The sequence below is a fragment of the Syngnathus scovelli genome, chromosome 5 (assembly GCF_024217435.2).
Source record: "Syngnathus scovelli strain Florida chromosome 5, RoL_Ssco_1.2, whole genome shotgun sequence".
Lineage (NCBI taxonomy): Eukaryota > Metazoa > Chordata > Actinopteri > Syngnathiformes > Syngnathidae > Syngnathus > Syngnathus scovelli.
The window spans coordinates 12203235-12230473 of NC_090851.1; the positions used below are offsets into that span (position 1 = coordinate 12203235).

Below are 27239 nucleotides of genomic sequence, written 5' to 3' on the forward strand. Positions count from 1 at the left end.
GTAAGAAAAATATAGAAAGATTATATAGATATACATGATCGTTTTCTTAAAAATGGTTGCAAAGTCTATAAAAAGTATGGATACATGTATCGCGATACGTATCGTATTGTGAACTTTTATCATTATACGCATTGTATTGTGAGGTTGTTGGCATAAAATTAACAAATCCTACATCAACAAATGTTTACATACTGTATCTGTTCAGGTCAAGGTCCAAGTTCAGGGGCCAACACTGCACTACGTATGTACATTCTTAGTGCTGAGATACTAAAACAACGTGACACACAGGATTGGAACGAGCAGGACAGAAACCACAAACATTACAAACTTTACAATTTACCACTCTTAAAACATCAGGGATTATTTACATTGAGTCATTCTTTCGTGAATGAACAGTACTGCAATCAATAAGGTTTCAATGTTTTTTTTTTTTCCAAGCAGACCATCAACTGCTGCTACAACCCTGACTTCCTCCTATAGCTGAAACCTTATAGCGATTACATGGCAAGCTCAGTGACCGCACACAAAATCTCAATGCACATGGAGTCCAAGCCATAAAGGGGACCAAATTTTAACCAATAGGTAATGCAATTGTGCAGCCTGCCACTTCACCTTCATGCTGTGAAAGCAATGCATATCTTGTTTGTGCACACATGGCTGCAACAGCAGAATATCAATATCTATGAACATCCCACACACAAACCTTTCACTGTACTCACAATGTCTCAAATCACCTCAAGCGATTATAAGGCCAAAACTGTATATGAACAACTGAAAGGAATGATACCCCACATGGAACCACACATTTTTATTCTCAGGGTTGTAGAGAGGGACAAAAGCAGTCCAGTCAGACAAAGTGGTTAAGAAGGCTGGCTCAGTGCTGGAGAAGAACGAGCCCGGACTATATTGAGACTGGTGCAGAGATGGATGTAGGACACGCTAAGTGCCATTATCAAGACTACGAACTACCCTCTTCACCTCACCTTTTGTGTGTCATGTGTGTGCGTGGGGGGGCAGCAGTCTCAGAGAGTGACTCATTTCCTTACAGTACTTAGGTCCTTTGTTCCCAGAGCAATTAGTTTAATTGAGGGCAATAGCTTGGCTAAGACTCATTCGTTTACTTCCATCATTTGGACACTCAATACTGACTAGACTGGACAGACGGACTTACGGACGGATGGATGGATGAATAGAATAATACAGAATAAAACAAGCTTCACACTAGGCATGGGACAATTTCCAGTTGGATTATTGTGGTTTTAAAAAGTGAAGGTTTCAATCATTACTGCCCGGTAACGAGTTTTTGGCTTTGTTTTTTTTTTTTGCTTTGTTTTGTTTTGTTTTTTGGGGTTCTTGTGGGGCTTGCAGAGATCAGTTAACCTTTTTGAGGTCAGTGATGAGAGGCCATCTGTTTTTTTTCTGAGATCTCAGCTGAGCAGAGGAGGGAGGGTCAAGCAGTTACAGGGAGAGGAAGGATGGAGGGAAACGACAAAGAGCAATTGGCGCTAACGCCGGCATACTTATGTGGATCTCTTTTTGTAATGTCACTTAATGTGCTCCCCCCACCCCCTCCCCCCACACACACACACGCACACTCTTAGCCCACAAAGAAAACATGAATAGACTAAAATTATAAAACGTGCAAATCATGAACACCTGATGTTATAGTAAGGCTTATTTTCCATGTTAAAAAATGTTCATTGAAAATACAAAACCTATATGACATGTTCCTGGAATTCAATATATTGTGACAGGATTATGTGTCGCTACTCGGGGAGAAAATGTAATTTGTATGGAAGCAGCACGTTTCAATCATGTTGTCTTCAGTGGCATTTGTTTGTTGTTATATATTAATTAACATTTATACATTTATAATATGCGTATATGTTAATGATTTTATTTAAAGTATTGTGATTTGCTTTTCTTTTTCTTGAAGTGGCGGGATTATAAATCTGAAGGCTGGATTTTTTGGAGGGGCGAGGTGGGGGTATTAGATTTTATTTTAAGACCATATAAAAAACTTTTCTTCATTTAGCTGAGTTGAGTAGGAAGGAACCTTAATCAATCACAATTGCATTTGGGGAACTTGGAGGCGAAAGCTGCTAGACAAGGTGTTCCTGCAGCCACACACACCAAGCACAGCACTGACATTGATGTAGGAGAAGTAGATATTTACCCTGTCCTTCATCCTCCAGCTTTGTGCAAGGGCCTTAGATCCCTCAATCTTCTCCGAGTGCCGTTTCTTCATGAAGGCCAGGGGCAGCTCCCAGTCATTCATGTCGGCCTCCTCCTCGGCAAAGCCCACAGCTGGCAAATGTAGCAAGTCTGCATCCATTTTCATTAGGACCCTACAGGGAAGAACATATTTGCATCAGTAACACGCACAACTATACTTATATTCTATCCATTCATTTTAAGCTTCTCCTGTTCAGGGTCACAGGAAAGTTGCCTCGGGTTATATTACGGAGCAAGCTCAACAGTGTCACACTCCTGAGATTTAATGCTTGACCTAATATACACGTATTAAACTGTGGTCAAAAGCGGCAGAACCAAAGCAGGAAGAGGGAGAACATAATGACCAGATCCAGAAAGCCCCTCTCAACTTTGAGGTCAATACTCTTATGTGGCACTACTACAATAGTAGTACTAGAACACAATGGCAAAATAAAGTGTGCAGTCTATAATAAACAATGCAATTTATTTAATCTCTGTATTACAATTCCAAAACAGCGTTTTTCCCAGCCACTAATTGGCTGTAGAGATGACTTCGGCCCAAAATGTACCTTAATCTGAATTTTGACGTTTGTCAATTTAGAAATGATCGAAAAGTACATTCAGCTTCATAGTAAATGGCTTACACAAGTGAATCAGGCACTAACTAGCCCAAACACACACCTCCACAAAAACCCACACATACGGTGTGCTGATTTAGTTCATTGCAATAGCCTTCTGGTCACACGCAAACTTGTTTTCGATTCCGCTTTAGTAAATACAACTGATAAAACGCTAAGGGTAAATTGGCAAAGTTACATAGTATTTTGACGTGAAGTCAACGCTGACATCACTCTCACGGGTGGGACTGCTGGTTAAGCAAATGTTAACCACATTAGATTAGTGAGCTTGATTTGAAAACTCTGAATAGACGAAATCAACTGTGCAACATAAAGAGAGAGCAGTGCAGAATAGACTACGAAGAATGGAGATGTGTGCAGACCTCGGTGTGCAGGGACGATCTCGCCGGGCTGGGGAAGCTCTTCGTCTCCGGACGATGACAGACAGCGTCGCACAAACAATTCCGGTAAGAAAATTGTAAGACAGCGTCCACAGTCTATACAGTATGTCAAAGCCGTCAAATCCAAGTTGAACGGGTACGTGTTTGCAGGGGAATCTGTGGCTCCTCTCCCCACAGCTCTTCGCTATGGGAAGGGGCTGCAGACGAGGCCCATCTTCACACGGACAGTCTGCCACAGCCACGCGATCCACCGCACACACTTAACGACTCTGCTCCTATGGTCCTGTACCACAAGCTGGGTCACTATCATGCAGCTTCGTGCACCGGATTTCACGAAAATCACACAAAACCCAGAGAAATTCACCGCAGAGCCACTTCATCAGCACTCCTGCAAGGGCGCAGCCATCTTGGGTTCGACCCACAATGCACTGTTGGTGCGAGCCTGTCATGATACGTCACGACAGTTGTTCCTGTACCGACCACATGCATTTTCTTTCGGACACTGTTACTGTCTTTTGGGATGTATCTGTTATGCAAATAATTGACTATTTTTACTTACATAAAATGAGGATTCCCAAATCCCTTCTGATTGTTTCAATTATTCTTGTAGAATGTAATCAGTACACAACAAAAAAAGTATTTGACACTGCAATAACTCAATTATCATTAATAGGCTTTGAATAAAAATAATTCCATTGTGCCTTTTCTATAAATTGTTTTTTGTTTGTTTTAGTCCTTATAAGACAATGTACCTTGTATAATATTTACTACGGGGGATGGGTGAGTACCGAACAAGGTATTGGACCACACACAAATAGTTGTTAGTTAGTTAGTTAGTTAGTTAGTTAGTTAGTTAGTTAGTTAGTTAGTTAGTTAGTTAGTTAGTTAGTTAGTCTGTTGGTCGGTCGGTCGGTCGGTCGGTCGGTCGGTCGGTCGGTCGGTCGGTCAGTCAGTCAGTCAGTCAGTCAGTCAGTCAGTTAGTTAGTTAGTCTGTTGGTCGTTCGGTCAGTCAGTCAGTCAGTCAGTCAGTCAGTCAGTCAGTTAGTTAGTTAGTTAGTTAGTTAGTTAGTTAGTTAGGATGTTGGTCGGTCGGTTAGTTAGTTAGTTAGTTAGTTAGTTAGTCAGTCGGTCGGTCGGTCGGTCGGTCGGTCGGTCGGTCGGTCGGTCGGTCGGTCGGTCGGTCGGTCAGTCAGTCAGTCAGTTAGTTAGTTAGTTAGTTAGTTAGTATATCCGGTGTTGTATTTGTACAGGGTATATTGGTATAGGTCACATTGAAAGAGGAAAGGTTTTCGTGATTTTGAAATGGTTAATTTTGGTCTTGGTCATTTCGAAATTACAGACAAACAGGCATTCACCATGCTTGAACCACATTGAGCTGATTTGGAATGAACACTAGACGGAAGCGTGAAAGCAAAGCAGTCACATATTTGTGGGAAGTCCTGCAACAGAGTTGAGAAAAACCTTTTGAGAAGTATGTGATTTCCTCTGTAGAAAGAATGCCACAAGAGTGTTCAGATGCTATATCCGTCTGAGGTGGCCATGTGAATCAATCTAAAGTTTGAAATACATTTTGAGTTATAGATTGAATCCATGATTTCTTCTGAAACGTGAATCATCTATTATTTTTATATTTCACAGAATGATGAAACAGGCTCGGTGGCGCACTGGTTAGCACGTCCGCCTCACAGTTAGGAGGGTGCGGGTTCGATTCCACCTCCGGCCCTCCCTGTGCGGAGTTTGCATGTTCTCCCCGAGCCCGCGTGGGTTTTCTCCGGGCACTCCGGTTTCCTCCCACATCCCAAAAACATGCTTGGTAGGCCGATTGATCACTCCAAATTGTCCCTAGGTGTGAGTGCGAGTGCGAATGGTTGTTTGTCTCTGTGTGCCCTGCGATTGGCTGGCAACCGGTTCAGGGTGTCCCCCGCCTACTGCCCGATGACGGCTGGGATAGGCTCCAGCACGCCCGCGACCCCCGTGGGGACTAAGCGGTTCAGAAAATGGATGGATGGAAGAATGATGAAACAATGAACTGAAATGTTTTTTTTTTTAAACCCGAATGCCCTAAGGCTTTTGGCAAGTAACTTTTATACATAAGAGTGAATATATTTTTCTGCCCAACCACTGGCAACAAAAGTGAGTACCGATTTGGATTTAATGGAATTAAAGTGCACGGATGGTTTGATAATATTATTGGCTTGTATTATAGTTATTTAAAATATAGTTTATCTATCGTTATATGAGCCTGTGGAATATTTTGAAGCGCAAGCGCCCTCAGCCGTGCGCACCCATTGTTGACAAAGAACGATCGATGGATTTAATGAATTGGAGTGACACCGATGGTTTTATAAACATGTTATTCATGTAATAGTTGTCCTTAATCACTCTATATGTTACGTCAGGCCCGTTCTCAGCTCTTTGTTTGTGTTTGTCACGTTAGCATACCTATCGTTTAGCCTGTTGTTGCTATTTAATGAATTGGAGTGACACCGATGGTTTTATAAACATGTTATTCATGTAATAGTTGTCCTTAATCACTCTATATGTTATGTCAGGCCCGTTCTCAGCTCTTTGAGTTTGTCACGTTAGCATACCTATCGTTTAGCCTGTTGTTGCTATTTAATGAATTGGAGTGACACTGATGGTTTTATAAACATGTTATTCATGTAATAGGTGTCCTTAATCACTCTATATGTTACGTCAGGCCCGTTCTCAGCTCTTTGTTTGTGTTTGTCACGTTAGCATACCTATCGTTTAGCCTGTTGTTGCTATCGTTTAGTCTGTTGTTGCTCGTTCATGACTGTTTTTGGTGTGGGATTTTGTCGAATAAATTGCCCCCAAAATGCGACTTATACTCCGGAGCGACTTATATATGTTTTTTTTCACTTTTTGGGGCATTTTATGGCTGGTGCGACTTATACTCCGGAGCGACTTATAGTCCGGAAAATACGGTAAATCTCCCAGTGTCAATATTTTGTGTCATCACCTTGAATTTGCCATTGAAATTCTTTGCCCCTGCATGTCGTCATCATGCGGATTTTAGAGACCTTGTGTTACGGCATGTTTATTTTGAAGTCACCACCATACTCAGTAATGTTTAGGCCTGGTCGGTCCATCACCACTACCTTTATGTAAGCAAGGCATTGGTTGTCTTGAAGGTGTATTTGGGTTGTTATCATGTTTGAATCCTGTCATGTGGCCCAGCTCATGCTCTGCTCCAGCATTCATGGATTCCTCAATGAACACAGTGTCAGAAGCACTCATGTGGCCCAGACCATGGCACACCACCATACTTGACTGCAGGCAAAACACACTTGTTAAAGTTCTCCTCACCTAGTTGCTGCACATGATTGAGTCACTCTGAACCAAATAAGTTTAACTTGGTTTTATCAGAATGTGGGATGTGATTCCAGACACCCATGCATACTGTTCGGACACTTTTTTGGGCATCATCGTTTGAAAAAGATGACAGCCATATGCAGACCAATTTGAAGGAGTGTGCCTTATGGTCCACTCTGACCACTGACAGGCTGGCCCCTCGCCCTTCAATCTGTGCATCAATACTGGCCGCACTCATATGTTCCCTTTCCAAAAACAACATCTGGATATAATCTTATGCACTCTTTTTAGAACCTTTTTAGAAGGTCTTGTCTAGGCTACCGTGCAGCAGCAGCTCAGTAATGGTCTTTGCAGTCTTTTTTTTGGGAGTATTCAGATCCTCTTCCCCATTCACACCTAAAATGGTGTAACACTAACATGACACCAGGGATGCAAAATGGCCAGTTCAAACTAAATAATAGTGGCTGTGTCCTAATGTGCAAACTATTTCGTGGCTATCAAGGTATTACACCATTTTGTAGGGTTGTCTGAATGTCCAGGGAGGATAAATGTAGTGCACTCAAAATGACCCATAATGCATTTGAAAATATACTGGCCATCGATGTTTATTCAAAAGGTTAATATAGACCATAATGCATTGCTAGCAGGAAAGCAACATGGCGCAAGCGTGACTATTAAAGTGAAACAAAAAACTACATACAGCATGGAAAAAATTCATTTCATTTACATGTACAACATGGGAATTAAAACACTGTTTGCAATAAATATTTTGTATTCACAATATCTCGTCAGAGAATTTACTTTGATGGCAGTGTTGGAGCAAATATAATGAGGCAGTGGCTCAAGTTTCCATAGATAAACTCATGTTGTTGTGAACAGTATGACATTTTCTTTCTTATTTTTAGACGTGATTAAGCAGCTGCTTCAACTGATAATTTGATTTCATGTTTTTGACGTTGATGTTTTTGTTGATTTCTGGGTGCAAATTGCCCGCCCCTGAGTCAAGTGAACAAAGTGAGTTTCCACATGAGATGTCTCATCACCCTTTAGTGTCCAGCTTCACACTAATTTCTCAAACAGCAGGAGCCAAATGTTTGAATATGCAGACATCACAGAGTGAATACACCGTTCCACCTGTCCTGAGTGACGCACTTAGAAGTCACTCAACCAGTACATATATCGTGGCATTTCCTAGAGCCATGTGTGCAATCAACATGTTTACCAGTTTGTTCCTGGTCGACAATTATATTTGCCTGTCACTCTTGATAACGTTAATCAAGCCCAAGACAGGCTTTTTTGAATGACAACAAAACAATAAGATGGGAGAGATCAATTCACAGGAGGTTTCTCTGAAGTGCCAGCCCATTAGAACGCATAAAATTATTACATCTGATGGTTGGAGCGTGATAACATCTTTCTCAATACATCTACCGGTCTAGTAGTCATCATTACGACCCCTCCCTCGGCCTGCCTCACTTCAGGCAGCTCAGCAATCTGATCTGGAAGAAACTCATTGGTCTATCTCGGTGAGTTTGAGCCTCTTGCATCACATCGCTGGTGTCCACGGCTGTGTGGAACCAATCCAATCTGTGGTGTGAAGGAGGGTGAGACCCTGGCTTGTCTCATCTGCAATAAAGCCAGGACAAGCCAGAGAAGATTAGTGTTCTTTTTCTTCAGATCTCCTACTCCCTAGGGATCAGGGTGACATGAAAAACTGGAAACAGGAGTGAAACAGAAGAAGGAAATGTTTTTTTTTCCCAAGGACTGATTGCCACGCGGCGAGGAAAAAAAGAGTTGCATGAATAAGAAGTGATTCAAGGGATGAAGATATGCCTTCATGCTTTCTTCATTTGTGATTACACACACGTGTGCACAGACACACACATCCACTCTTGTTTTTGTGCTTTCATTTCTCTGAAAGATGTTGCCTTCACATATTTCAACAGTTTAGTGTTGTTTTTCAGTACTGCTTCTGACAATGGTGGTTTCCAAGTCATCTTTACAATGCATTAATAAACAGTTCTGCTGTGATTAATGTGTTGTACTGTATTGCATAATGATCAGTCAATGTCCCCTGAGCACAGACTGCTTCAGCTTAAAGCGCATCTTTCTCACAATTCACACTCAAGGTTGACCATGAATAAATCTACAAAACCCCAAAGCAAAATCTGGACAACAAAGGTTTTACAGCAAATTTAAATTGTCTCTCAGCTGTGATAACATTTCAGCTGTCAAAAAACAGAAGGAGACATTTTTGAGAACATTAGGAGTTACAACTTTGAGTTGGAGGTGCTGAGGGTAACGGCTTTGAGAAGCTTTAAAGATGGAATCTGAGGAGGTTCATATTTTATTTTGGGCTGTAATCATCCAACCAATATATTTACATTAGCAATTGCTGCGAACTCTAAAAATCAAGGCGGATAGGACATGCAGACACAGGTGAAAGCACATTATGAAACTGTTTTTCTTACGCTTCTTCAGTAACTCTTCATAGAAATTAGTCATTTTGATGGACTATGTGCGGTGATATTGCTGGCCCGGGTCTGTTTAATTTGTGAAATGGAGTAAAAAAAACAAAACAACAACAATAAAGATACATTGATCGATAAACTAGCAAATGGAATGCAGTGTAAAGTAATAGATAGTGGAGTAAATGTAATTTCGTCTCAACATATATACTCAAGATAAAGTAAAACGAATGTTGCATCATAGCTACTCTTGCCAGTCATTTTAATTACAAATCTTGCTTGAAGAAATGTAATACAGTAAATGTAACATATTACTACTCACCTCTGCCTGTAGCAGATTAGAAACACACCCTAGAACACGTGTCAAACTCAAGGCCCGGGGGCCAGATACGGCCCGCCACATCATTTTATGTGGCCCGCGAAGACAAATTGTGCATCAAATTCCTGTGTCATTACTAGAATGGCAAATTGTCTTCACTTTTAATAACTTTTTTTTAGATATTTGACCAGTTTTTACTCGTATGATTTGAAAACGAGTTATTTGTCAGTTTGTTTTGTAGTTTTTACTGTATATAATGAGGTGCTCATACATTTATTTGGGTTGACAGTCATAATGGTCCTACGAAAGAAGCTATGACTACAATGTGGCCCGTGAAAAAAATGAGATTGACACCCCTGCTCTAGAACATGTATTTCCATCTTTGTGGAGTATGATGAGAACAACCTCATCCAGACATTATGGGCGGAATAACTCAGCACCCCTGAGAGCTACAGAAAGACTCTGGTTTTACAAGAAGATGCGTACATTTGATGTAGTTCAGAAAGGATGTGCAGAGAGCTCATTCGGTCCTTGTAGGGTACACTTTTGGCTCACGGGGTCGTCTTTTCGTGTTATTGAATCCTAAAACACAGCTGCTCTCCCAGGGTGATGGGCCACTAACCACAAAGTGCCTCAGTTTGTCTAAGCTTTGTAGACTCACTGACAACAATATTGCGCTTTGTAAAGTTTCAAATTTATAAAACAAATGGATGCACATGTGTTTCACGTTCACTGTTCTGAGGTAACTTGAAAGTATTGTGAATATTAAGCGAGCAGGGTACAAATTTACACTACATTTGTAATTCACTTTTTTGTAATGAACAAAGTGCCAATAAAAATATGATGAAAAGTTATTTTTTATTACGACATTTAAGGAAAAATCAAATTTTCCAGTAGAAAAAATCATTAATCAGAGTAGCGTCAAGTACGCTTCAAATAAATATAAAGAATGAACTGAAGCAACAAAACTAGTAATGTTATCAATGCTGATTAAAATAAAAAAAAAAGTAGTCCAAAGCCTGTTCAAGCATGTTCACACTTCAGTTGACTGTACTAGTATTGTACTATAAACTATGTGCTATTAAATTACTGCACATCCCTTTCTGGTTATATGTAATCTGAATTTTAATGCCTTGCATGATAGTAGTATTTTATAGCGTCCTATAAATTCAATCCTGTGCTTGTCTGGCGACCAGTCCAGGGTGTAAAATTCCTCCAAACCAAAGTCAGCTAGGATAGGCTCCACTTCACCTTGGTGAGGCTGAGATACATAAATTGGATGTATGGAATACTAAAATAATCTAATGAAATATAATGTATATGTAAACTGTTAGTAAATCAATCATTAGAATTTAAGAGTCAAATTATCAAAAAGCTTGGTCAAATCATATTTTATATCACATCCATCATCCGAATCGCTTCGTCCTCACAAAGGTCGCGGGCGTGCTGGAGCCTATCCCAGCGGGCAGTTGGCGCGGGTCACCCTGAACTGGTTGCCAGCCAATCGCAGACATGAATTTTACATTTGGAAAAAAAGTTAGAGATAAAAAAGTTGGTTTTGAAATACTACAGGTATTGATTTGTGCAGTGGTGGGGCACAGTCATGTCAGGGCACAAAGGACTGCCCCAAACAGTTTTCATAAAGTTAGAAGCATATTGTTCTAAAGGTCAGTAATCAAAATTAAGTGAGAATGTGTCTACAAATATCTAAATTCATTTAAAAGAAAAATCAATGCAGCAGTGCCAGCTGTTAGTAGAAAGATAATTGATTATTTGTGACCTACAGCAAATAATGTACTCCCAACCAACCCCCACGCCCCCAAATGTGTCTATTCTCTCTGAAATGAAACTATTTTAAAAGCTTTGTAAAATCAACACCACAAATTTGTGAACATGACGTCAAATATGACTTTGACCTTCAAAATACAATGCAAAACAAAATAAAATGAAATGCATTTCTTTCCTCAGCAAATCTTTCAATAAGGTAAAAATGCTTTTTAGCCAGAGACCTTTATGTGGAGAAGCTCTAATGAAGAAAATGTTTCTAGAGGGATTCCAATACGAATGGCTTGATGAAGAGCACTGTCGTGGCTCAGTGTTAATGTGCAGCCTTCAGAGAATTATGATGAAGTTCTCTTAGGGCCTCGTGGAACACGTATTGCAGAGAGCATTTATTTATGTCCCTGTATGTTTTAATTAGGTTGTACATGTAAATGGTTGTACACCACAGGTGTCAAACTTAAGGCCCGGGGGCCAGATACGGCCCGCCACATCATTTTGTGGCCCGCGAAGACAAATTGTGCATCAAATTCGTGTCATTACTAGAATTGCAAATTGTCTTCACTTTTAATAATATCTTTTTTTTTTAATATTTGACCAGTTTTTACTCGTCTGATTTGAAAACGAGTTATTTGTCAGTTTGTTTTGTAGCTTTTACTCTATGTAATATGAGGTGCTCATACATTTATTTGGGTTGACGGTCATAATGGCCCTCCGAAAGAAGCTATGACCACAATGCGGCCTGCGAAAAAAATGAGTTTGACACCCCTGTTGTACACGTTCACATAATTCCCTACAAGTGAACACTGGTCAACGCATTTATACTACATTTTTAATCAGAGATGCAGCTGAACTTTTCTGAAAGAATGTTGTCTCTTTTCATTTATTATTATTATTATTATTATTATTATTATTATTATTATTATTATTATTATTATTATTATTATACAGTCAGCGGCATGGTTTTGCACTGGTTAGAACGTTGCCTCACAGTTCAGAGATGCGGGATTCGATTCTGGCTCTCGTTCAGGATGTACCCCGCCTTCTGCCCAAAGTCGGGTGGGAGCACGGTGGCAAATGAATGGATGGATGTAATACAGTTGTACATTTGGTAATATTTCTCCAGCAACAGAAGGCTGCAACATGTACAAAAGCTATAAAGAGCTTTTACCTCATCATCACTCGAGTTCTCAATGACGAGCAAGCTCTCTGCTGGACACGTGTCTCTTGAGTCACTATTCATCTCTTTGTTTTGCTGTTGGTTGTCTGTCTGACGTCAGTGCATTTCCTGCGCTTCAGTTTTATGGTGTGACGTCAATGCCAAGAGAAAGTATTTAACTCACACCTTTCTTTCCCATTTTTAACCCTCTAACAGGCCAGGCTTTGAGGCTTCCTCAGGCAATAGAGCCACTCTTGTATGTCCGTGTGTGTTTGCTTTCACATAAAGAAAACAATGCCGTATCGTAACCTCCTGCTTTTCGTGTGTGATAAGTGTTGCAAATAGCAAAAAACAAGAGGTAATTGATGCTCCCCTAAAAATGTGTGATAAGTGCTGCAAATAGCAAAAAACAAAGAGGTAATTGATGCTCCCCTAAAAATGTTGGTCTCTCAATCAATGTGTCACTTCAACATAGTTCTTCGCTTTTAGCACCATCCTGTGGCATCTTGGAGATATCAGACAGGTCTTTGTGGAATTAAGCACCAAACTGCACCCGTTATTTTCCATTGCCGGGTGCGGCCATTTTGCCACTTGTTGACTGAAAATGATATCCCTATGGTTCAGATAACGACCAACGGATCACCTTTTTTTTCAGGGTTTGGTCATAAGATGTTCGCAAGCTGAGCACTAAAACACTGTGATGACATTTTCCGTTGATAGCAAATGGCAAAATTTCCCTAAGTGGACTGATTAATATTCCACAAATGCAATATTAGTCAGACTGCCGTGTTAAGACCATTGGGACCACATGGAACATATTGTAAAGAAAATTTTGGACTTGACTTGCCCTGCAAAACACCTGGGAATATACCTGTTTTAAATTGCAAAGAAAAAGAAAGCTAAATATCTGGCCTTTAAAAATATAGTAACGTCAAATCCCAGTGAAATACTGAGGATTACTGTTTTTGTTTTTTACACTTTTAGCCTTGTCCTAGAGTGTTCCTAATGTGTTATACAATTATCCACTCCCCAAAAAACAAAACATAGATACTAACTACAAATACTGCTCACGAATGCTTTTGTTTACAAATCAACCTTGCTCGAGGCCTGCACTCAATGAATAACATTTAAAAAATTAATCATTTGTTGTAGTTTCCACTGATGTACAACAACATTTTTGTTGCATTATTTAGGTATATGAAAGAAAAATTATATTCCAATGTTATTGCCAATGAGTATTTCAAAGTGTTTTGGCATACAGCCTCTGCACTCCCCCTAACCTTTTCTTGCTTTTGCAGCCCTCCCCGTGTTTTTCAGTCAATCCTTATGCATTATTCTCCACTACGAGGGCAAATGCTGGATAAATAAGCATGCCGCATTCTGCCACTGTGTGAAATGGCTCATATCTGTCTTTGCCATTAGACAGTAGGTTCTATTATAAAGCTTTGCATTATTCAGCAAGCCTGAGAGACTGATCGTTACAGATTTGAGTCCTTTTCCATCCTGCCTCTGGTGACCAACTGGAACTGACCATGCATGTGTACTTAAATGAAAAAAAGGCATTATTACCAGTCTGCTTCCCTCTATGAGCACCAAATCTGATTTAGAAGATAATAAGATAGCACCCTCATTTGGCACACGTTACTGCCTGCAAAGACATGATCTTTTCTTTCAGTGTTACAGCTGACACACGGAAGAGAAGGAAGGGAGGGAGGAAAATGTGAGAGACCATATGGTGCTGTGACACCTTTAAGGTGTGATATATTGTGGATCACATGGTAAACTACACATCCTCAATAGTAAACCACACTGACATTGTGATTAAAAACTTGCAAACTTTGCTCCTTGCTAGCAAATAAGCAGCTGTTGGGCAGCTAAACACAACAAAGTGGCCCTTGTTGATTTGAAGCAAGGTTATGAAATCTAATGACATGCATTCTGCTGAGATAAGGAGAAATTTGTACATGTTTGTCCTGGAGCAATTAAGCTCCCATCCACTATTTGTTTCATATGCCATTGCTTGCCTCAAGCTCGGCATCTTGCTGATTACAACACACAGGATCAATGATTAAACAAATTAAGGTGGACTTGTTGGTCAATTTTCCTCCCACCTTTAGTCGATAGCCGTGGAGTCGTCATGCCTAAGTCTGAAAAACTTCTTGCAATGTAACTGAGTTACAAATGTTTCACCTGAACATTTGTCTCCACAATTCTGTTTGTGACTATAGTTTTACACAGCACTGTGATGCAAGTGGGACTTAAAATTGATGTGTCGCTGAGTAGTTGTGCTCATTTGGCAGGAGAATGCACTGGAACACAAAGGGCATGTTTATTTATTTATTTTTCTATTTAATAGTTTGATTATGTATTTATTTACTTACTTATAGTCCCTTGACTTCTGCGTTAAAAAAATATATTTTATATTGCCGGAAACAAACCATTCTGTCATTGAAATAATAAATTAATCATTAAAAGTAGTATGAAATGTGAAGTGTTATACTATAATGGACGGTGAAAGAAAATATACATGTAAAATATACAAGCCTATCAGCTCTAATATAGACACTCATTGAATGGAAAATGCAAGGAAAGTGCATTCATCTGCTGCTTTCAATCCATTACCAAGCAAATTTCCTCCTGGGAGCTAATGCAGATTGCTGGTTTTACTGTAACAAGAGAAGTTCGATCATTATTAAAATACTGTACAGCAATTTATACAGTGTGTGTTTCGGGAGGGGGTTGGTGGAGTACCCTTTCCGGCTCATTTAAGAGGGCGCAATAATTGTGATATCATAGAATACTGTTCATGAAAGATTTATTCCAAGTAATTTCCAAGTACCCTAGATTACGAATTGAAATTATGACGTGTGTCTACAATAGTTTATTGAATAAGTGGGATGATCTGTTTTTAAATGGGAATATTTGGACGGGGCTTTTTGCTCATTACTTTCTTTGCTTTACCGACTATGTTTAAACACGTGGATAAAAGCTTCTGCTTGGCATTGATCAAGTACGTGGGCGACTGTTCCACGGATCGTGCACGAGCTTAAAGAATGGGCCGGACTCCGGGCGCCTCCTTCCTCTCACAGATGCGATGAATGAGGGGATGCGTCAAGCGCGCTATAAAAGCGAGCGCGGCTTGCTGCGGCTCCAAGCTTCGGTGAACAGCTCCGTGGTACTGAACACAGACATCAATGCGAGTGGAACCATGGATCAACTCCCGTGGAAAGTTTTTCTCCTCTGTTGCCTGGCCACCGCGGAGAGCTCCGCGCAAGACTTGGGACAGACGCAGTTTATTTGCACGTCGGTGCCCAAGGATATGGACTTGTGTGCGGCCACCATGCAGAACAGTGGCCCGGCGGAGGACCTGAAGACGACTGTCATGCAGCTGCGGGAGACCGTGCTGCAGCAAAAGGAGACCATTATGAACCAGAAGGAGACAATCAGGGAACTAACGTCCAAGTTGAGTCGCTGTGAGAGTCAGAGCTTCCCGGCCGCGGCGGGACCCGGAGGAAGGCGGCCGGGCGCCAAGAACACGATGGGGGATATTTCACGGGGCACCGCAGAGACCCTGGCCCAGCTGGGACACACTTTACAGACTCTGAAACAGAGACTGGAGAACCTTGAGGTAGGCAAGTTCCAGTGCAGCCAAGTTCCCTTGGGCTCCGTGCACTTTGTAAGACGACAAGACACATATTAAAGTCCATCTTTTACCGAGCATGCACATATGTATTATAATAGTAATATATATTACTCATGCGTGATGATTAAGTACAATATGCAATAATCTCATAGATAGATGGATAGATAGATAGATAGATAGATAGATAGATAGATAGATAGATAGAGAGAGAGAGAGAGAGAGAGAGAGAGAGAGAGAGAGAGAGAGAGAGAGATAGATAGATAGATAGATAGATAGATAGATAGATAGATAGATAGATAGATAGATAGATAGATAGATAGATAGATAGATAGATAGATAGATAGATAGATAGATAGATCATCACGTGAGGTAAATTTAAATGTCACAGCAGCATCACTCAAGTAGCTACATCTGCATTAATTGAAGAGAAACAGCCAAGAGAGTCAGAAGGAAATTTATATCTAATCCAAATAATCTGAAAAAAAAGATGTTGCATGTTATGGGACAGTATTATTTTGATCGTGTGTCTGCCTATGTTGTATCGTATTTGCAGGGGCGTGCACGTGCAATGCATTACAACGACAACTGTCTCTAATATTAAGTGTACAGGGTGGTTAAATTCCGCTCGATGCCTTTGCAAACTACAAGTAACCTCAATTCAAATGCCCCCGCCCCCACCCCATCGCACAGTTATCTTTAAGGCGGAAAGCTTGCATTGGATATGAGTGATTTATTGTGCAAGCACCGAAGTAATAATAGAGCCCGTGAGTGCGCATATGGGAAACCATGATTAGTTGTTATGAGAAATTTGACAAAGAGCTAAACATCCCCATATAAAGTAACCCCAAGGCACATAATTTAAAAGTAAAGATTTCCAACCAGAACTATTCCAATCTTAAACGTATCCCTTTCTCCTTCCGCACGCTGCAGCAATACAGCCGAGGGAATAACACCGTGCAGGCGAACAGTCTGAAGGATCTGCTTCAAAACAAGATAGATGACATGGAGAAGCAAGTTCTGTCTCGGGTCAACACATTAGAAGAAGCCAAAAGTGGTTCCAGAAATGACAGCGACCAACGGAACCGAGTGGAGTCCACGCTCACTTCTCTGCATCACCGCATCACAGACTTAGAGAAAGGTGCGTACATTGGATCTCTACCGCAAAAAAAAAAAAAAAAAAAAAAAAAAAAAAAAAGGGGGGGGGGGGGGTGTATTTAAGACAATTTATTGCCCAAGGGCACATCATCCGCTCGAAGCCCTAATACGATGAGTTCTCGAGCTCCCATGGAGTCGAATGTTTTTTTTTCCCCCTTGCTTTCTGCTGCGGCATCTATCGCCTTGCGCGCGCATTGAGTAGAGAGCTGCATTGCTTTGCATATCTTACTGCTTGTAGTTTGCCCTTTCGCCTTTTGCCGTTTCACTGCCAAACGCTGACAGTGTGACTTGGAACAGAAAAAAAAAGTAGAACAAGAGGAAGAAGAAGAGGAACAACACGGGAAAAAAGTCTTAAGTGATTACAAGTACATTTCTGCTGCGGAGAGATAATGCCGAAAGGTGATTCGCACTTAGGCGAGTTGGAGGATTTATGAGGCTTTTTCAGCTATCCAACTCGTGCGTGCGCGCGCGCGCGCGTGCGTGCCCTTCAGCGCGTATTTTTTCTCCGAGCTCTCCAACTTCATCCCACATTCAAAAACATATTAGGCTAAATCAGGGGTGTCAAACTCATTTTTTTCGCGGGCCGCATTGTAGCCTTCTTTCGGAGGGCCATTACCACTGTCAACCCAAATAAATGTATGAGCGCCTCATATCATATACAGTAAAAGCTACAAAACAAACTGACAAATAACTCGTTTTCAAATCAGACGAGTAAAAACTGGTCAAATATTAAAAAAAAGATATTATTAAAAGTAAAGACAATTTGCAATTCTAGTAATGACACGAATTTGATGCACAATTTGTCTTTGCGGGCCACATAAAATGATGTGGCAGGCCGTATCTGGCCCCCGGGCCTTGAGTTTGACACCTGTGGGCTAAATGAAGACTCGACATCGCCCATTAATGTGATTGTGAGTTTAGACAGTTTTATATCCCTCTGGTCTGTGACTGGCTGGCCACCAGTCCAGGTCGTGTTCTGCCTCCTTATCGCCAGTGATCCGCGTGAGGAAAACATGGTATAGAAAATAGATGGATGCATGAACGTGTCATGCGTGTATCAGGTTCCCAGGGGAAATACTGTAGCAATCGCAGGTAGTCTTGCTTGGTACTTCAAGTAGCAAGGTAGAAAATAATGTCTTCCATTTGTCACACTTGAGTTGTCCTCATATGAATTCTAATCACATCTGCATTGTTGCCTCATGCCCATAAACATGAATTTTGATTAATGTTACTCTGTCCTCTTCCTAATCCCTAAAGACACCGATTAAATAGAAAAGAATTCCCAGAGCGAGCAGAAGCAAACCTTTACAGACAGACTGACATTAATCTCATGTGCAGGCAAAGAAAACAGACCCACGGATAAGTTCCAGCTGACATTCCCGTTGAGAACCAACTACATGTACGCCAAAGCCAAGAGGAGTCTGCCCGAGATGTACTCCTTCACTGTGTGTCTGTGGATCAAGTCCAATGCCTCACCAGGGGTGGGGACACCCTTTTCTTACGCTGTCCCTGGTCAGGCCAACGAGCTGGTGCTGATTGAATGGGGAAACAACCCAATGGAGATTCTCATTAATGACAAGGTAAGTGTGACACAACAGACAGAAAGCTAAACTATACATTTGAATGAACAATCTGCAGCAAGGTTTTCAAGATGGAAATGATGCGGCCTGAATCCTGATTTAAATGGAAGTGTGTATTTGCCGCAGGTTGCAAAGCTGCCCTTCCTCATCAATGACGGCAAATGGCATCACTTGTGCATCACGTGGACCACCCGAGACGGGATGTGGGAGGCCTTTCAGGATGGTGTGATGAGGGGCAATGGTGAAAATTTGGCCCCCTATCACCCCATCAAACCTGAAGGGGTGCTCGTCTTGGGACAGGAGCAGGTAAATCAACATGTGCAAATGTGCAGCAGTAAAATGTCATTTCTAGTTTGCGCCAAAGTTGAGCATACCTGTTTGCTGATTTTGGCAAGTGATTGACTTAACTAAATACAAGCATACAAATCACCACAGGAAATGAGACACGTGCAACAAAATGAAATAATTATTTCAAGAAATGATCACTGCGAGGGAAAAGAAAGAATATTTATCAAATAAGAAAAAAATGAAGCCACACCCAACTTTGACGAATGCAGAGGGAGGATTACCGCTTGTGCCTGGGGGTCACGTCTCTTCACTGTGACCTGTTACTCGTTCATTCCATCCTTTTATATTAATGATGTTGACGTTGCGTGACTCCACAAGAAGGTACTGAGCAGCCCTGATGGCTTTTCATGTGCTTCTTTCCTATGTTGTGATAACGTTATATACTTTTTTGAAAACACATAGTACGTAAATGCAAACTTGTGTGACTTTAGATGCATTCAAGTTCAAAGTATGGCATAAGGTGCAAAGAAATGCTCAACTGAATATTTAATGGCTTACCAACAAGGCGAACAAACAAGGTTCTAAAAGGGAAATACAGTTTGGAGTTCTTGTTTGAAAAAAGAAAAGATAAGAAAGAAAGATACAAATATATCTGATGTAAATGGCTGATGACAAATCTAGCATGTACTCTCACCCAATGTCAGCTTGGACAGGTTATTTAAAACGAATGAAGCCACCACATTTGTGTTTTAACTACTGCTTGTTTTTTTTTTTTTTTTGTCTCCTTCTGCAGGATACACTCGGAGGAGGCTTTGATGCAACACAAGCCTTCGTAGGCGAGCTGGCAAACCTAAACATCTGGAATAGGAAACTGTCCATCACTGAAATCTACAACTTGGCAACCTGCAACAGTAAAGCAACGGCCGGCAATGTGCTCTCTTGGACGGAGAGCAACATTGAAATATTTGGAGGAGCAACTAAATGGTCCTTTGAGCCTTGTCGTTCAGCCAACTGAACTGAATTGAAGCCATGGAGATACGGCCTCTGTGTATTTCTGAGTTTATGTTGCTCTCGTCTTCATTTGATGTTTGTTAGAGGCCATTTGATCTTGACTTTAGTTGTAAGCTTCAAGCTGGGATTTCTGCCATTCCCAAGTATTTATATGCTGAAGAACAGTTTTCATCCTGGGGGAGGGGAGGGGGGTTCATTCTGGGAAACCTCAGGTTGTTTTTTCTGAGGGGTTCAGTTGAAAGCACAACTTAATTTTTTTGGTTTGGCTTCTTTCGTCTGGAACTAGCATTTGGCAACCGTGTGTGGACAAGTCACCATCCAAGCAAGGAATTACGTAACATTTCCCACCTGTTTCTCAGAGGGACCCTTGTCAATTCTTGTCAGTAGTTGATGCTGTGACAAGATGTTGAGGCTTTTTTCCTCTACCCTCTCCTCCTCCTCCTGCTCCTCCTTCCTCTTTCTCCAAGGCCCCTCCGGAACTTCCACTGTGACTGACAAAGAGAACGGAAGGAGCAGAGGACCCAGACTGTGGTACAAGTCAGTTTGTATGTGTCGTTCGCTTCAAGTGTTTCTGTAAGAATATCGCCGACTTGCCAACATTGTTAAAAAGCCTGGGTGCCTTGGGCTGGTACAAATATTCAGCGCACACAATGTTTTAAGTTGCAAATTAAGTGTTATTTCATTTGGATTTTCTCTTTCTTGACTCTGATTCAATTTATTGTTTGGGATTGTTATCCATCACGTGTTTTGGCAGGTGTTTGTACTGCTCTGTATTAGGAATGTTACAGTATCTGTATAGTAACAGCATGAATGACAGAGTGCTGTGAAAGCAATGTTGAAATCTGCTTTATTATATTTGGGTGTGGGTTTTTTACTGCATTGTTATATGCTCCAAGCATGGCAAACCTGAGAGATGAATAATTTAATTTTTGTAATAAAATTGTGATACTTAATGTCGCAGTGCAGTTCTGGTGCTTTTTCTTGTGTGTGTTAACCCTATCTGCAATGGGACAATCAGCACCTGAGGTTTGAAGCGAACTGACAACATTATTGTTGCTCTACCCAAGTTTATTTATTATTATTATTTTTTTTTATAGACTTCTATATTACATTCTTTTGGTGGACATATAGAGTATTTTGTATTTGGCTCAACTATTTCATGTAAGGGGGGGGGGGGTGTAGGTATTAAACTACAAGGCAAATAAGCAATATATAAAAGAGCAAGGATAAGTATGATAGATAGAGGACACGAGTTGCATTAATGCATAAGAATCACAAGGGTACAAATGTGTTTTTATTTTCAGAACTTTACCATGTGATTTTTGCTCCTGAGCGTAGAGCATCAAAAGATCAGGGCTGTAAACTTCATCTTCATTTCCACACCCAATTGCAGGACGACAAGTATGAGGCGGGAGCGTTGTCTTGTTTTAGTATAATTTATGTGGCGCATAGAATTGAATGTTCTGTTTTTTTTTTTAGAAACTTTGCCTTTCTTGGATTTTTACGTTGTTTGCCTTTCGGGGTTCAAATAGCTCAATAAATTTTGATGCCAGATGCTGCACAGCTGCACTTGTGAAGCATTTTTTTGAGTGAGAAAGACATAAAAGAACATATTTTATTTTAATATTACAAGTGCAGCGTAACCATTCAAATCAGATTTAAAACAACATTTAAAAATGAAAGAAGTGGTTTAAATTTATATTGATTACTCATAATTTAGTTTACAAAGTCACAGAGAGCCAGAGCAGAAGGATAAAAGAACCCCATGCGACTCTGGAACATCAGGCAATCTGTGGATAAGTCATACAATCAGTTGTGAATGCCACTTTGAATATAAAAAATACTACCGCAACTATGCATGGTCAGGCCCTGGCACATGCCTGCAATTTTGACATGCAGTATCTTGTGATTGTTTCTTTCAAGTTATTCACAATTGCTGCCACCATGAACAATAGAAATAATGTAAATAACTAGGTCAACTAAGTCAGAATTAAAATGTATAATTAACTCACTAATTATGATCTCTCCTCTGGCCATGTATTGTGGCCTCTCACAATGTAAGAAAAAACAATTCATCTTTCTGCTGTATAATGAAGCAGACCAGCGGTGGCCAGAAGAGAGTGTGGAAATTTCAGTCTTGCAGTGTTCCAATGGCCTTAAACATCAATCTCAACAAAGCTATACATAATTAGAAAAAAATACACAAATCTTTTCAAAAAGACTGCAGGCTGATTTTTGGTCTTAATCCTGTCCTTGGAGTGGATTTTCATTAGCTGTGAGAGAGAGAGGGACGCATCACTTTGCAGTAATCCCCCATGGTGCACTGCAGAAAAGAGCCTGGGTCGAGTAGCGGCAAAGAGAATGACAAGGCATTTGTACAAAGTGCTCCTGAGTCCCACTATAGTTATTTTATTACAAGGAGGATAACAACATTGAGGTTGGAAAACAATGCCTTTGCCTGGGCATTGAGAAACAATCACGTTAGACTGTCAAGTGAAAAGTGAATAACATTAACTGGATACTAATAGTGAAATAAATTAATTCCCACCCATTAATCAATCTTCCTCTTTATGGTTGTAGAAAGTATACAGAACAGACATTTTGAAAAATTCCAGTCAGGTTTCCAACATCTTCACAAAATAGAAACAATCCTCAAGTACTAAATGATGTTAGCTTGAAGGGTAACACAAGCAAGGTGTCAGTGCTAGTTTTATTTGATCTCAGTAAAACATTTGATGTAATTGATTATAATATATTGTTGCGTGGGTTGGAAACTTTGGTGGGATTAAATGGAATGGTTAATGTCCTACTTTAAGGAAATGGTTCATGTCCTACTTAGGGCTTACTTAGTGACCATTGGTAGTTTTGAATGGCCATGACACGTGGGGTCCCTCAAGGGTCAATCTTTGCACCCCTTTTGCTCAGTCTGCATATGTTCCATTTGGGTCAAATGACTCAGAACGCTAAAGTTGGCTATCATTGTCATGCAGATGACACAGCTATATTTATCAATGTCCCCAAATAACAGCAGTTCAATTAACGCATTGTGTCGTCGTTTAGAGCAAACAACTGGATGAACCAACATTTCCAAAACAAAACAGAGGTAATTGTTTCCAGCAATGAAGAAAATAGGATTGTTGTTAGAAAACACCTGGAGTTACTGTTTTGAAAATTTCACGTCAAAAATCTTGGGGTGTTGATAGACTCACACCTGACTTTCAGCAAGCATAGGAAAAATCAATTACTAAAACTGGAAAAATATATCTAGACGGAAGGTTTGAATGCTCCAGGCAGACCAGGAGAAACTTATTACCTCCAGTAGAGCATCAGACAGCTGCAGCTCTTTCGGAATGCTGCAGATTGGGTTCAGACTGGAACAAAGAAAGCAGAACATATTACTCCAGTCCTAAAGGATTTACACTGGCTCTCAATCAGATGTAGAATACATTTTGATAGTTGCTACATGTCTATCACTGAATAGTTTGGATCCTGACTAAAATAAAGAAATGATGATTGAATATAAGCCCAGTAGGCCTCTGAGATCTGCAGACTTGGGTCAATCCAGAGTACAAAGCAAACATGGTGACGATACATTTAGCTGTTATGCTTCACGGAAATAGAAAAAGCTGTCAACAGAAGTGGTCAGCCCCAAGAGTGAATGCTTTTAAATCCAGGTCAACGAGTTCGCTTTTTATCCCATTTGATTTAGATCTTCTAAACATCTTTAAATCTGTTTTTGTTTTTGTCACTTTTGAAACACACTCTTAATTCTTTACTTTACTCTGTGCTTTGCTTCTGTCATTGTTGTGTTTGTAAATGTTTGTACATGCTGTTTCCCTGCTTGTATGAAGCATATTGAGTTGCCTTGTGTATTAAATGTGCTATATAAATAAAGCTGCCTTGCCTTAGAGACTATCCCAGCTGACTTAGTGCAAAATGTAGACTGGGCGAATGAACTACTGTCACGGGACTAATATGAATGAGGCAACAGAGGGGAATTAAGCCATGGCAGTTGAATGTATCTCACCCATGTCAACTAGCACACTATAGTACTAAGACGCACACCATTGCCATTCTGTGCATTCCCCTCCAAAGATTTCAAAAGAAGACTGAGCCCTTGAAAATTCCTTAATCAGCTCTTATAGGTCCAACACTTGGGAATGCTTTTTTTGTTCTCAAGAATACTGAAATCAGGTGTTTTCTGTGGTACTGTATGAGGAAATCTGGAGACTAGTCCAGCACATGTATGGGAATAAATAGAAAGAGATTGGTGAGGTCTGCTGGTGGATTGACAGAATTTGTCAAGATGGAGGTTGAACTCCATCAATAATTGGCTTGGAATCCGTTTTTGTTGCTGTGATGATAGGCAAATGAGATTAGCAGCAGTTATCAACGGTCATTGACATTGTGATCTGCAGTGAGAAGAAAAGAACTGAAATGCATTGGACTGGTGAGGAACGAAGGTCATTTGTAGCTAGACAGAGTATGTGTGGGTGTGAAAGGAATGGCCGTGCAATGGTAAGGTTACAAGGAGTAGATGGAGAAGGTGCACTTCAACTGCTCAGAGCAATGGAGACTGTAGAAGAGAGGTGAAGAAAACAATACAGGGCGGATGACGCTGGTAGAGGAAAAGTGACAGGGGTGCTATGTGACGAGAGCACACCAGCTAAAGTGACAGGAAAAGTTTCTAGGACAGCAGTAAGTTCAGCAACATCGTATGGCTCTGAGGTTGTAGAAATGATGAGAGGACGAGAGACAGAGCTGGAAATGCCGAGTTGAAATGGTTGAGAATGTCTTTGAGAGTGACGAGGAGGGACAGCACCAGGAATGATCTCAGCAAAGACTTTATGGTTTGGAGCTAGAGAGGCCAGATTGAAATGGTTTGGACATGCACAGAAGAGGGACACTGAAATATCAAGAGGATTCAAGAGCTACCAGGTTGGAAAAAAATAAAGAGGAGATTCATGACCCGGTACTTGGACTTGACCCTAAGCCTATGTTGTACTTTAAATAAAGCACATGTGCATGAATTGTGCTCTTTTAATAAGGCTGCCCTGCTTTTTGACTTGCCTTGCCTCAGCCACTAATTAGATAGATTTCAATGTCAAAATGAGAGTGATTAATTTATTGTCCACATATTTTATTAAAGTCAAACATCCCACAAGACACAAACTTGTATCTATGCCTCTACAGAAGTTGTTTGTCTTTGGAGGTGATTGAGTGGTTAAGGGCGTGACATATGTGCTGACATCTCATTAATTCATCAGATGTCCCCTGAGGCAGAGGCAGAGCAGAAATATTGCTTCTGTCCACAAGTGCAGCTATTCCGCATGTTTGTGTTTGGGTGGCAAAAAGGGCTGAATAAGAGTTTAGAGATGCCGTGCTCAACAAATACTGCCTGCAGAAAGAGTGTGCATTTGCTCCATTATACAGTAAGTGCATGATGAGTGATTTATTCCATACTGCTTTTCTCCGCAGAGCCTTGAATGGTAAGAAAAGGGGAGAGAAATAAGTGAGGAATAGAGATTGATCGTCATCTTGCTGCTCTTCTCTTTGTGATGAGACAGCAGGGAGTGGAACTTGTGGCATTTACTGATCAGCAGAGTCCTTCAGGAAGTATTCAGCGAGGATAATGAGGTTTCCTAGGCAGGCTGGGATCAAAGTGGATATAGACCGCGGCAGGAGGCTACTCCACAAGTCAGACCAGAAAATGATTATTTTAATATTCTTCTTCATACAGTATGCATCCTACACTTGTCTCAGTGGGTTGCATAGATCCACAACAGCTCCAGAGCATATACAGTATCGGATTTTCTCAGCTTGAATGTGACGTGTCAGGCCTCAGAAGAGATGTCTCCGTGGCAGACATTGAAGGTGGAAAAAATGAACACCAATGAAACAGCAGAGGGATATAAAATGAAAACTAATACATGATTGAGCCAAATAAATTTCACCCTTCTTAAAATGTGTCCCGGCAAAGATACCTGGCACTGTGTGAAAAAATATTCACCCCAGTTGTTAAATCATGACTTAAAGGTGGCTAATCAGATTTTTAGTAAAGCTGGATGAAGATTCATTGACCACATATAAGCTTGATTCCTCCAAACCTCTTCAAAAAGAGAATCTGCCCACCAAGCTGCAACAAACTGTCAATATCCAATAAAATTCAGGAACGGATCAGAAATAAAGGAACTAACTTATCAACTGACACGTTATGAAAATGACTATCAGTCTGGAAAGGGTTACAAAGCTAAAGCTTTAGTATTCCACGATCCACAGTGAGATCCATTATCCACAAATTGAGAACCTCTAACCTTCCCAGGAGTAGCTGGCCTATAAAAATCACAAGAGCACAGTAGTGACGCATCCAGGAGGTCATACAGCAAACCAGAACAACATCAAATGAACTGCCTAAGTTGAGGTCAGTGTTCGTGACTAAAGACTGCGCAAAAATGCCAAGCTGAAAACTATTGCTGACCAAAATCAACGCAAAGCTTCGACTTATGCATAAAACAACAGCAACAAAACATCAAAATGATCTACTCTATCTTAGGGGGGTGGCCATTTTGTCACTTGTAGTCGACTGAACGTGACATCAAGGTTACTCGGGGCTCAGGTAATGGCCAATCACAGCCCAGCTTGCAAACATCTCACGGCCCAACTGAGAAAAGAAATGAGCTGCCATCAATGATGTTCGCCCACTGTACTGAGTGATTGTGCGTCTAATGAGTGAATTAGAGTGTGCACAGAAATTGAATGAACAGTGACTATAAAACATTTGAGACAGAGCTAAAAAAAAATTAATGAACATGCAGAGTGGGCAGAGATATTCGATCCCCTTAGGTCCATCTCTACTGCTCTCCTTCACCCATATGTGCATAGTATATAAAGTATATGTGCAAGTATAATGCTTGCGTCCAGTTTGAACATAATGTGCATATTTTTTTGCATAATTTTCAACTACATTCCTGAAAAATATGAGCATACACAGGGTTTGTTTGATAAACAACACTGCCAAAATGTTTGGTGCATTGCATCTTTATCATCTTGGCGCATCATGTAAATATTTACTTGAACAAGCAATTTTGGGCACGGTTGTATTTGTGAATTGTTGGTTACGTGATGATGAATGAGTCTTCAACTGCACGATCACGCATGTGAATTTGGATAAAAAGGAACACCGAATGACAGCTGCTCTTTATATTTCCACAGGGAGCTTTGTAATGATGCGGTTTATCTGTTTCGCAGCACAGACGCATTTTTCTGTTC

At 40.6% G+C, this 27239-nt stretch overlaps 3 protein-coding genes and 1 long non-coding RNA gene across 9 annotated transcripts in view; 2 read left to right on the forward strand and 2 right to left on the reverse strand.

Moving 5' to 3' along the window:
- The window catches only part of rptor (regulatory associated protein of MTOR, complex 1), a 101426-nt gene extending 98068 nt beyond the window's left edge, over positions 1 to 3358 (reverse strand). For all 5 annotated transcript variants that reach the window (XR_007481358.1, XM_049720104.2, XM_049720101.2 and 2 more), the window contains exons 1-2: positions 3215 to 3358; positions 2177 to 2348 (exon numbers count right to left, since the gene is read on the reverse strand). Coding sequence is in view for 4 of the 5 variants with exons in the window: in XM_049720104.2 (XP_049576061.1) it covers positions 2177 to 2341 (165 nt within the window). In the remaining variant the exon portion in view is untranslated. The remainder of the gene's footprint in view (positions 1 to 2176; positions 2349 to 3214) is intronic.
- On the forward strand, positions 3161 to 3811 carry LOC125968773 (uncharacterized). The gene is made up of 2 exons (XR_007481364.1): positions 3161 to 3298; positions 3383 to 3811. It is a non-coding gene; the product is annotated as an uncharacterized lncRNA (long non-coding RNA).
- Positions 3812 to 7187: 3376 nt separating this feature from the next.
- Positions 7188 to 27239, reverse strand: part of LOC125968764 (endonuclease V) — a 79294-nt gene continuing 59242 nt past the window's right edge. Inside the window, exon 9 of one of the 2 annotated variants that reach the window (XM_068650921.1) lies at positions 7188 to 8194. The gene's annotated coding sequence lies outside the window, so the exon portion shown is untranslated. Of the gene's footprint in view, positions 8195 to 22356; positions 23342 to 27239 lie in introns of those variants that run through there. The other variant, XM_049720151.2, reaches the window with a different exon arrangement.
- On the forward strand, positions 15373 to 20923 carry LOC125968758 (neuronal pentraxin-1). The gene is made up of 5 exons (XM_049720141.1): positions 15373 to 15921; positions 16867 to 17074; positions 18430 to 18671; positions 18798 to 18977; positions 19753 to 20923. Exons 1-5 carry the CDS (start codon positions 15388 to 15390, stop codon positions 19972 to 19974), a joined length of 1386 nt encoding a protein of 461 aa, XP_049576098.1. The 5' UTR covers positions 15373 to 15387; the 3' UTR covers positions 19975 to 20923.

Bases quoted from the DNA above. Each gene is read 5' to 3' on its own strand.
- LOC125968758 (XM_049720141.1), top strand. From the start codon at position 15,388: ATGAATGAGGGGATGCGTCAAGCGCGCTATAAAAGCGAGCGCGGCTTG. The intron at 17,075-18,429 runs GTGCGTACATTG...TCTCATGTGCAG, and splicing joins CATCACAGACTTAGAGAAAG to GCAAAGAAAACAGACCCACG. The intron at 18,978-19,752 runs GTAAATCAACAT...CTCCTTCTGCAG, and splicing joins TCGTCTTGGGACAGGAGCAG to GATACACTCGGAGGAGGCTT.